The sequence below is a fragment of the Balaenoptera ricei genome, chromosome 20, assembly GCF_028023285.1.
Source record: "Balaenoptera ricei isolate mBalRic1 chromosome 20, mBalRic1.hap2, whole genome shotgun sequence".
In the NCBI taxonomy this organism is placed as follows: Eukaryota; Metazoa; Chordata; class Mammalia; order Artiodactyla; family Balaenopteridae; genus Balaenoptera; species Balaenoptera ricei.
Window position 1 is genome coordinate 58,706,491 of NC_082658.1, and position 12,111 is coordinate 58,718,601.

The 12,111-nt window shown below is 45.6% G+C and overlaps 1 protein-coding gene across 1 annotated transcript in view; it reads left to right on the top strand.

Moving 5' to 3' along the window:
• DNAH9 (dynein axonemal heavy chain 9) overlaps positions 1–10,673 on the top strand; it is a 301,984-nt gene extending 291,311 nt beyond the window's left edge. Inside the window, exons 68-69 of the mRNA XM_059908564.1 lie at positions 5,961–6,350; positions 10,197–10,673. Of these exons, the coding sequence (XP_059764547.1) occupies positions 5,961–6,350; positions 10,197–10,424 (618 nt within the window). The 3' untranslated portion in view covers positions 10,425–10,673. The remainder of the gene's footprint in view (positions 1–5,960; positions 6,351–10,196) is intronic.
• The last annotated feature ends 1,438 nt before the right edge of the window (positions 10,674–12,111 follow it).

Below are 12,111 nucleotides of genomic sequence, written 5' to 3' on the forward strand. Positions count from 1 at the left end.
ACTGTCACGGGTGTAGAGGACACACAGCCATGTGTGTCTTCACATGGGGTCACATAGAAACTATGAAGTAGACTGAGAAGTCTGGGTGAGTTTTTTTTAGTCTGTTAATTCCCATTCTGCCCCAATATGGATAGAAGGAAATAAGGAGAAAGGAGAGACGGGAAGGGATGTCGAAGACTGATGCTGTTTGGCAATGTTATCAAATTATGCACCGGCTTGTAATAAAAGGAAATACAGAATTCCATAGAACAATCTCAAATGTAAATAAGGACCTTGCCGGTCATTTTATGTGGCTCGGTTCCCTAGGTACGCAGGTACATATTAGTAATTATCTTGAGCTTGTTTGTTGCAGTTTTAGCTTAGTGAATCTGTGCAATTTGGTGCAGTCTACCTATCTGACTTCCAATTCATTCACTCATTTTTCTTTCAAAAGCCTTCGCTGTGGTTTGGTGTCATGGATCCCAGTGCGTGCCTGGGCGAGGATGAAGGGGTGGGGAGGGAGTTGCTCTTTTCTTCCAGTCTAGCTCGAGCAGGGCTGGTGGATGGCCAGCCTCGGTGCTCTGCCCTTGGGGAGACAGCGGAGACTGACAGGGCTGCCTTCCTCTCCAGACGGACAGTCTGGCGGGAAAACGAGCATACAAATGGATTACAGTACCAGGCAGGATTGATTCAGTGCCACACAGAGAGAGGTGCGAGAAGAAAGAAAGAAAGAAGCATGTGGAATCAGGGATGGCCCCAGCGGAGAAGTGGCATCCAGGGGGCTTTGGAGGAAGGGTAGGATTATGACATGTGGCAATATGAAGAATCTTCTAGAAGTCCCAAGGTGGGGAACCCTAAGCCTGTTCTAAGAGTTAACTTGGTTTAGCTGGAGCAGAGGGTCCCCTCAGGTGAGTAAGAGTGATATGGTGAACTTCTAAAGGTGACTGGTGGTGACAATATTGACCCAGAAGCAGTCAGGACAACGGTATGTTGCCTTTTTCTCTTGGTCCCCTGTGAGCGGGGGTGGGGGGGACAGACAGAGCAATCTCCGCTTAAAAACGCTGTCATGAAAACCCAGTCTCATTAGGACAGGGCCCCAAACTGGCCTGGTCATCAGACTCCCTGGGGGCTTCATCCCAATATGTGTTCCTATCTCCACCCTCCAGTCCCACCAACCTCCGGAGCTGGGGTCTGGAAACCTATATTTTTAGCCAGCAGCTGGGTAATTCTTGTGTCAAGACAAGTTTGTGAATAGCATTAAGGCAAGTAGGTAGAAGAAAAGATGGACAGATGTCTTCATGGAACAGTGAAGGTGCAAGGGGACAGCGGCAGAGTTCAGAGAAGGAAAAGTTTCCAAGTCTGGGGAAGAGGTTAAGCTGAGCTGCAAGAAATGGGAGTCAGAGAGGAAACGGCCGAAGGGAGCAACTGGAACAGGAGGGGGTCACAGGACAGCCTGGCAAGTGCGGGAGACGTGAGGGCCCCACTGGAGAGCGGCTGGTACATGGAGGGGTGAGGAACTCACATCCCAGCTCCCAGTGGAACACGGAAGGGGAAGCATAATGGGAGGAGAGGAAATTCTGAGCGAGGTTTTCCTTCCGGTCCTTTCTTTCTTTTTAACAGTCACTTTGAAGTTCTAGGACTATTTTAGGTGGAGCACAGGGAGACATGGGGCAACTCACACTCCCCAGCACATCAAGCAGGCAAACCCAAATGCTCTGCCCAGACTGGGCACCAAATTAGAAAATGTCTAACTTTTTAAGTCTTTAAGTCAATACCCTTAGCATTTTTGATTAAGAAATTTTTATTCATAGTTGGCTGGATGGGAAACCATAATGCTACCCAAAAGTACTGGCTGAACTGAGAGGCCCAGCTCTCTAACCCCTGAGGACTGTGGGAGCCCACAGCACACAGCACACAGAAGTGGCCACCTGGGAGAGGTCTACCAGCCACAACCGTGTCCCCACAGAGGAGAATTCAGGAGAGTCAGACATCTGGCTCTCAGCCTTACACAGTGAAGAACCAGGTCCTGTGAGCATCCCAGAGCTGATTGGTCAGAGGTACTGACTCCCACTAACCAAATGCACAAAAGCCTGATGTACAAAACTCCCAAATGCCAGTTTATTCCTTTACAATCCTTTACAACTAGGTATAACTTTCAAAGCGCCATTGACTGATGTCAGCCTGCCCAGAAAATTCTCTACCTGTGTAGGAAAACTACAGGAGAAGCTGGATTCTTATGCACTGTCCAGTATGGTAGCCACTAACAACAGGTTAGCACTTGAAATGTGGCTAGTCCAGACTGAAATGTGTTGTAAGTTTAAATTAAATGCCATATTTCAAAGATATAGGACAAAAAGGGGAAAATATCCTATTAATAATTGTTATATTGATTAAATATTGAAATATTTGATATTTTAAATCTATTAAGTTAAATAACATATTATGAAAATTAAATTCATCTGTTTCTTTTTATTTTTTTAATGTACTAGAAAATGTAAAATTACACACATGTAATTTTGTGAATTTTAAATGTAAAATTACCCATTCACAACTTGCATTATATTTCATTTGGGCAGTGCTCTCTTAGATGGAGTCATGGCCAGCCCAGAATCTGGGGCTGGGAACTATATTCTATGATTCAGATATTTAATGGCATCAGACATTTTCCCCCTATGCTTCAGTGGCTGATTGCCCCTCCTGATTGACAAATTCTGTTTTTCTAAACATGTGAGAGATGTTCAGTCTCAAAGCCCAGCTCGCTGACTTGGGGAACCACTCTGGCTCTTTACTCTCATCCGTTGTGTGTTGACTTCATAGTTCAGGTTTTGCTTTGGCCCTTTAGTGACTTACGGTCACCACCCCGCAGGCAGCTGCCCTGGCCCACATGCCTGCTAGAGTGCACAGATGGACCGGCTGCTGTCACCCGCAGTCTGGACACCAGACTGGGAAGGGTGGAACCCACATAATTCCCACTTCCCTCCCCACCTCTTTACCTCCCGCGGTTTCATTCATATGAAAGCTGGTTGCAAAGACCACCTTCAGAGGGAAGGAAAAGCAGACAGGGGCTGACCCTCAGGACAGGGTGCAGCCTGCAGCCCCTGGAGAAGGGCGTATGTGGGCGTTGCTGACCCCACGTGATGGACGCTGGCCACGTGCCTGCGAGGCCAGAGCACCAGCCACTTCTGACCCTCCAGAGATGCCCTTTACAGATGGACATTCCTGGCCATCCAGAGGCTGGAGTCCTTAGGTTTGGAATGGAGCCTTTGAATCCGCGCTCTTAACAAGCACATTGACTTAAAGCAATGAAGGCCTAGAGGGCAAATCAGGTTTTTATCTTATATGCTACCTAAGAAAGACTTTGAAAGCATTTATTTTTAGGGACAAAATAAGTGGTTAAGGCCACATCCAGGTAGCCCTCATACCCACCATAAAGCGCCCCCCAGTCTTTAGTTCTCCCTGCTTTCCCTACAATGTGAACGTGGAACAAGCCAGTCACACAGGACCCTGAACTACGTCATCTTCTTAAGGATTTAGTGTTCTCTTTGTGAGTTTTCTTTTTGTCGACTCTTGACCTATGAGCAAATAAGTGCAGACATTAATCCGTGTTCCACGGGATCCAGGCAGGGGGAGTTTGAGGAGGTCAGGCTTGAGCAGGTGGAAGCAGGTTTCTCTCACGGGTAGCTGGAGTCTTTACAAAAGGCCTACTTACCCACAGTCTGGCCCAGAAACTTCCCGTCTGCCCACCCCGCCTCCATCAATCTGGCAGCACCTGAGGAAACGAATTTTCTCTGAACACCTTGTGGGAAACGCTGTCCCAGAGTCTGTAGGTTTATTCCTCTTTTCCTAAGAAAGGGACCCACGTTACACTGAGTGAATTTGGAGTGGGGTTCTCTCTGGTTTCTTCTCAGCCCCTCCTCTGAAAGTGAGTCATTTCTATGTCCACTCAAGGTCATGGGCAGATCTGAGTTCAGCACCCTAACCACAAGGTGAATGACTTCTTCTTTTCCTAAATCATTCCTGCTTCACTCTCAAACGGGCAGAACCTAAGAGACAGCACGTTCTTTAAGGCTCCATCACTCATACTTTCAATTAGTAAATGCAAAATCATTGTCAGAATAACTTCTAAGCAGATGTGAGAAATTTTTAAGAAAGCCAAGTTACACATTTTATGCTTCCCTGCTGTCAAAATGATTTTAGATTTCTGAAGAGTGTTAAGTATTGCATATACATTTTTTTTATTATCAGATTTTATTTTTAGAGCAGTTGTAGGTTCACAGCAAAATTGAGCGGAAGACGGAGTTCCCATATCCCCCTCCCCCAACCACACCCAGCCTCCCCATCATCAACATCCCCCGCCAGAGTGGCCCATCTGTTACAACTGATAAATCTACCCCGACTCCTCACAATCACCAGAGTCACCTACAGTGCACAGTAGGGTTCACTCTTGGTGGTGTACGTTCTATGGATCTGGACAAATGTGTAATGACATGGATCCACCGTTTTAGTGTCTTACAGGGGAGCTTCACTGCCCTAATACTGCACATATTTTAATTTAAGCACATGATTTCTTCTTGCAATGAATTTCAGAGAAATAGAGGTTTATAGGACCTCACCGTTTTCAGAAGTGGCACATCTCTGTGTGAGGCATGGTCACACGGAGTAAGTGATTCAATTAGCCGGGGGCGATAACCAGGCAACAAAGGACTTCTCTGTACCAGCAAACAACTGCGGCTGGCAGAGGCCGGGGCTCCACGTGAGTTCATCTCTATTTGTCGGTCTGCCACGGCCCTCAGAGATGTGCCAAAGGACCGGGACATTTTCATCCTACTTTTTCCAGTACTGCTGACCCAGTCCTGTCAGGTCAGTTGTGGGATGATTCCAGGGTGGGGGACCTTACCTCCCCACCAACTTGCATGGCCGACAACATTCACAAGTGCAAAAAACTTCCACAGACACACCCCGACTCAAAACAACCCAAAACAATTCTGTGGGGAAGCATATTTATTTGGTGTATTATTTATAAAAGCACTTTATAATTATGTGAGTTAACTGGGCATTGAAAACTTAAAATTTTTATTTTAGAAGGAAAAATAACTACAGTCTATATCTTTTTCCTTTTAAGTCTATTGGACTTTATTTTTTTGTAATGAGTCTTGATTTGTCTACATATCTTCTTATCTGCAGTTTAGCCAGCGTGTACTATTGTATGCCCATAAACATGTTTTATTAAAACTGCAACATACAGAATTTTTAACACAACCCTGGCAAAAACACATACACTACAGTTTAGTTACCAAACAGAAAACTAGGCCTTTCTGTTTAGAGCAGTGTTGTCCAATAGAACCCTCTGGAACGAGGAGAATGTCCCATATCTGTGCTAAGGGCACCGTGCCTGCTGATGGCATGAAATGTAGCTAATGTGACTGATAATTTTATAATTTTAACTCACTTGTGCTTAAATAGCTTCATAGGACTGCTGGTCATCAGATCAGACACGGCAAGCCTTATTGGGTACCCTAACCCCTGTGCAGAAACCACTGCAGTAGAGACGACACCTTCAAGAAATTGTAGATCCTTGGCATGACTCAGGTTACAAAGTTTAATTTAAAGATGGTTTTCAATGTACATCTTCCTTTACAGATTTCATCTAGTGATTGGAAGAGGATTCCTCCTTCGCTGGAGGAGAACGGAGGAGCCCAAGCTTTAGGGTAGGGTGGAATCAGCATGGAACCCACAGGTGGCTTGAGGTCTGCAGTGGACCTAAACTAATGTCAGTAGATACGTGTAGACTCTGATACCACAGGAGTTGGGAGAGGACCAGTCTCTATGAGACAAACCTTGCAGATCAAGTACTAGACAGGGACTGTCATTGTGTCACCCACCCTGGCAGTCATCTCCTGTCTTCGCAAAGATCCCCAAGGCCAGCTGTTTCCAGGGACTTGCTGCCCCTCACTCTTTCCCCTCTCACCCTTTGTCTTCAGGGGGAGCTGACCATGACCAGCGACATGGAGAACTTACAGAACGCTCTGTACCTAGACACAGTGCCGGAGCCCTGGGCCAGGCGCGCCTACCCTTCCATTGCAGGCCTGGCAGCCTGGTTTTTGGACCTGCTCAACCGAATCAAGGAGTTGGAGGCCTGGACAGGCGACTTTATGATGCCCTCCACTGTGTGGTTGACGGGCTTCTTCAACCCGCAGTCCTTCCTGACCGCCATCATGCAGTCCACGGCCCGCAAGAATGAGTGGCCCCTGGACCAGATGGCCTTGCAATGTGACGTGACAAAGAAGAACAGAGAGGAATTCAGGAGCCCCCCTCGGGAAGGGGCCTACATCCATGGCCTCTTCATGGAAGGCGCTCGCTGGGATGCACAGGTAAATCCTGGGATGAGCCAAAGGGCATCCCCTGTGGGCTGATTACATACACATTGCCCCCTGTAAAGTACAATTGCTAAAAGGAATGCCCTTTTAGCATCCCTTGAGGCTGTCAAATCATTTCTATGTAGCCAAGGATGACATAAAGAGCGCAGAGTGAGTAGAGAGGTTAAAAGCAACAGACTGGCTGGATCTGAATCCCAGCACTACTGCTTACTAACTCTGTGAAAAATCTCAGTTTACTCAACTGTTTTTTTTTTTTTAATATTTATTTATTTAATTTATTTATTTAGCTGTGCTGGGTCTTAGTTGCGGCACGCGGGATCTTTGTTGCTGCGTGTGCGATCTTTGTTGTGGCACGCAGGATCTTTAGTTGCGGCATGCAGGCTCTTAGTTGCGGCATGTGGGATCTAGTTCCCTGACCAGGGATCGAACCCAGGCCCCCTGCATTGGGAGCAAAGAGTCTTAACCACTGGACCACCAGGGAAGTCCCTACTCAACTGTTAAATGGGAAAACAGAGTTGCTGTGATGATTAAATGAATTAATATGCAAGACACTTAGAACAGTGCCTGGTACATAGGGAGTGCTCAAAACTTGTTGTGTGACCTGGGGGTATCATTTCACCTCCCTGGTCCACTTTCCTCATTCATGAGCTCTCGGAGGGCAGGAATCCCTCCTACTTTTTACACTGCTACATGTTAGCAAAGGGGTGCCAGTGATATCATTTAAAGTGACACTTTGAATGGATTCCTCACTGCAGGCTAATACAAATTTGAGTCAGCATAAGATCAGAAAAGATGTTTTGTCTCCGATAGGAAACCAGCAAACAAGCACAGGTGGCTGGGATAAATGACATGAACAAGGATGGATAACTCTAGGACAAGTTTACATTTGTTATACACATGATCTGGAAGGACTACTTAGTCAAATATCCCATTTGGCAATATTTGCACTAAACTATTCCTAGCAGTCAATACAAAGGAATGTGGGAAAACTATTAGAAGGTCTAGAAGATCCTACAAGTCCACATCAATATGCATAGAGAGCTGTACTAAGTTGAAGAGTGTCCCCTCAAAATTCATGTCCACCCAGAACCTCAAAATGTGACCTTATTTGGAAAGGGGTCTTTACAAATGTAATTAGTTAAGATGAGGTCACGCTAGAATAGAGTAGGCGCTAAATCCAATGATCAGTGTCTTCACAAGAGGAGAATGCTCTGTGAAGACGGAAGCAGAGACTGGAGGGGTGCATCTACAGGCCGAGGGAGGCCACGGGTTGCAGCAACCACCAGACACCAGGGGAAAGGCATGGGACGGGTTCTGCCTCAGAGCCTCCAGAAGGAACCAACCCTGCCTACACTTTAAGACTTCTGGCCTGCGGGACTGTGAAAGAATACGTTGTTTCTGTTGTTTTGAGCCACTGTCTTTGTGGAATTTTGTTACGGCAGCCCTAGGAAACCAATCAAGAGCGGACAGAAAGGACGGTAAAGTGGGACAGTATTCAAGCAGCCTGAACGTTGAGAAGGAAGCCTACTTCTCTCTCTCCACCTGAACACTTGCACAAGTCTGTCAGTGGAGATCACATGTGGACTGTATTAGGTGTAGGGTAGCCCGAGCTAGGATACTAAAGACGCCAAAATGACAGAAGTGCAAAAAAGGTAAGTAGGGAAGAAGCTCAGAAGGAAGAGCACTGGCACTGTGGGAAAAACGATGTTGATTCCAATCAACTACCTCCCACTTTTTCATTACCTTGTTTCCAAATAATAAAAACAAACACAAAAATGACACCCGCCCACCAAGAACTCTTGTTCTCAAAGTCTGTATCCCAGAAAGCATTCAGCAAAAAGGGAAGGGTCAGGATGTCCAAAATTCCTCTCCTCCATAAAACAACAACATTGGCCAAAAAAAAAAAAAAAATATATATATATATACACACACATATATAAAGATATATATAATAATATATATCATATATATAAGATAGTATAATAAGGTATATATCAAGATCATATGTAATAATTTCATACATACATGTATATATATATATATATATATATAAATATATACCAGAATTAAACTTGTCAGAACTCCGGAAATTAACCAAAGGCTTTTGGCAATCCGAGCAGGGTTTGTTGAAGAAAAATGACTGAAAAAAGAGCAAGCATTAAATGCAAATGGATTAAACACTACAATTAAAAGGCAGAGATGGGCAGAATGGATTACATTTTTAAAAACCTGATCCAACTACATGCTGTGTATAAGAGACACACTTTAGATTTAAAGACACAAATAGGTTGAAAGTAAACAGATGGAAAAGACATGCCATGAAAACAGTAACCAAAGAGAGTTGGGGGACTATACTAATAGTAGACAAAATAGACTTAAAAATTGTTATTAGAGAAAAGACAGAAGAGAGAGGAATTGTAGAGACCAAAAAAAGGCATTTTACAATGATAAAAGGTCCATCCATCAAGAAGATATAACAATGACAAATATATGTGCATCTAACAAAAGACACCCCAAAATAAAGGAGACAAAAACTGTCAGAATTGAAGGGAGAAACAGACAATTCAATCATAATAACCGACGACATTAACACCCCACTACTAATGGTGACTAATGGTTATAGAGTTTCTTTCCGGGATCTGGAATTTAGATAGTGGTGATGACTGTACAAGTTTATAAATATACTAAAAACCAGTGAATTGTACATTTTAAAAGAGTTGGTTTTATGGTATATGGAAAAAGAAAGGTTCTACCCCTGCTGCCACTCCCTACCATTATCACTCAGTTGTGGGGGACAAGGGGTCCTCAGTGTTTACCTTAGTGCTGTTACTTACTATGCCTCATGTCAGCCTCTACCAGAACTGAAGAGGCACATCCTTCCCGTTAAATACATTTCATGGGAATTAAGACAAATTCTGTGCACAGCATAAGGGGCTCAGAACCACCTAGGCACAGGCAAGGAACCCATGAGTCACTGTGGATCGTCATTTCCCAAAGTATGTTCAGAAAACCCTAGTGCCACGGGAAATGAAGAGGTTGCAAGAAAAGGGTCCTGTGGTCAAATAAGTTTGGGAAAGACTGGGATAAATAAAGTCAAACTGTTTTCTTTACTGCCAGGACTTCTTGTCTTCAGTGTGCTAGTGTGCACCGTAAAGCTTCAGGTCCAGGGTATGGTAAGCACCGCTTCCCAAGCTTATTTCACCAAGGCACCTTTTTGTTCCTCAGAATATTTCTCAGGACTACTAGGAAAAACTTCCCCAGACAGCACTATGGAGGCATCTCAGAGAACCAGAGAGAGGCCCCAGCTGGAAAGCTACAGAATGGCCAGATCCCTATTACATGAGTGAAGACAGGACATAGCTCCCTTTGCTCAAAAAGAGAAAATGCTCTAGAGGGTGGAGGACAGCACGTAAGAAACTGGAACAGGACATAACCAAAGCCTTAACGTCTAAAGCGTTTGCCGGCAGGGACTGTGTCTTGCTTAGCTTTAAGTCCCTAGCACCTAGCGTGACATCTGGCAAATAGCTGCATTCGGTATGCTTACGAAATGACAAAATAAAACTAAGAGAAATTCAAGCCCCAAAGAGATTAATTTGCATATGATATGCAACAGCTTTTGGAACTCTGCTTCGAGAAGATGTTCAGGCTGAAAAACAGTGGGAATATGATGTCCACCCCTGCACGGCACCCCATCGTGGTTGTCGAGAGAACTCAGTTAGGGGGTGGGCCCAGGGCAGCCAGGTCTCCCCAGTCTCTCTCTCCTGGATCTTCCGACGGGAGCAAGCCTGGCTGGCTGAGCTTGGGGTCTGAGCTGAGATGTTCTCGTGTCCTTGTCCTCAGGCTGGGATCATCACCGAGGGAAAGCTGAAGGAGCTGACACCCCCCATGCCGGTGTTGCTCCTCAAGGCCATCCCCGCAGATAAGCAGGATTGCCGCAGAATCTACCCCTGTCCTGTGTACAAGACTCGTCAGCGAGGACCCACCTACGTGTGGACTTTCCACCTGAAGACGAAGGAAAAGCCTTCCAAGTGGGTTCTGGCCGGAGTAGCCTTGCTTCTCCAGGTGTAGCTTCCTGCAGACCCGCTGAGGAGACAGAGCTGGGCTGGAGGCTGCCCGGAGGGACCAGTGGAGAGGGCCGACCCCAGCCCTAGGGAAAGATGAGAAACCGAAAGCACTCACAGTTCTGAAGAATTCCTTTGGGGGACTCGGAGAGAAGGACCTAAACTGAGGCAGAGCTAGAGGAGTGTGGACCTGGGAACTAGGGGAGAAGAGTCTCGTAACACTGACCCTTTCCTAATAAAGTGATTTGTTCTTCAACTGTGTCTGGTCCAGGCTTTGAGCGTTGCAGAGTCATAAGTTATCATGAAGAGCCCAAGAGAAACGAGCCACAGGCACTTGAGCCCTGACGTCGTTACACAGCCCTACACCCAGCGCCCTAGTTCCCAGCTAGTCCATCGCCCAGCGGCGCCGGCATTGCCCACGAATCAGAGTCTGCATTTTAACAAGCTCCCCAGGTGATCTGTATGCACTTTATGGCTTGAGGAACGTTACTCTGGATCAGGGGGCCACCAAACTTTTTCTGTTAGGGATCAGATAGTCAATATTTTAGGCTTCGCGGGGCATATTGCTTCTGTTGCAACTGCTCACCTCTATCACTGTAACCCCGAAGCAGCCATAGATGATACCTAAGTGAATGGGTGCAGCCACGTTCTAATAAAACTTTATTTACAAAAACAGGCGGTGGGCTAAATTTTGCTGATCACTGCTCTAGAGGATAGGGGAAGTATATATGCAATATTTATCCTTCATTAATCCACACATCCATTTAACAAGTGTTTAACATCTACTACTTGCTGAGGACAAAACTGCAAACAAGGTAGATTGTTTCCTTGTCTTTCTGTCATCCTTCAGATCATTTAAGAGGGGCCCAAGGAGAAATCTTTCACCTAAAGCTTTTTAACCTAAAAGTTTTCTAGATTTTCCTCTGTGGAGCACATTTTCACTGGATGCCCAAAGAGGTCTACAGTTTTAATGAGCTGTAAAGAGCTCTATGGGGAGGCTTGTTTGTTAAGTCGTCTGCGGGGGCTCACCATTCCTTCTAGGATCATTATTCCCGCATATCCTTGGAGAGACTTATTTTTGGATTAATTACTATTTAGTACAGTGGTTCTTCATCTTGAGCAGGCATCAGAATCCCCTAGAGGGCTTGTTAAAACAAAGATTGCTGGCCCCCACCCTTCAGAGTTTGATTCAGTGAGTCTAAGAAATTGCCAATGCTTCAAGTCTGGGGACTGCACTTTGAGAACTCCTGATTCGAAACATTAAAAACCCACCCTCCTCCAAACCTCTGCTGTGAGAACACAGACTCTCATGCCAATTCCACCATGATTTTCCTGCTTTCTGCCTTGTGGTTCCTGCATCCCCGAAAGAAGGGCCTTATTCCTCATCTTCATGCTATAAGGGAGTTAACAAGTTCTTCTGGAATCCAGGGATTCCAACTTGAGTGCTGTCTCCTCTCACATCAACCAGCAATGTACTTCCCATTGTTTGCCAACAACTTGCAGTTTCTTGCCTACAGTTCATCTGTTTCCATGGAGATAGCTCTGTCCTCCTCATCAGCATCATGCTTCCTGATCCTCACCGGGAACAGTACAGTGAGAGCAGGCAGAGGAGGACCAAGATGGAAGGAAAGTGGTCTCGCGGTATGAGAGCAGGACACTCTGGGTCACGTCAGTTTTGGAGACAAGTGGTCAGG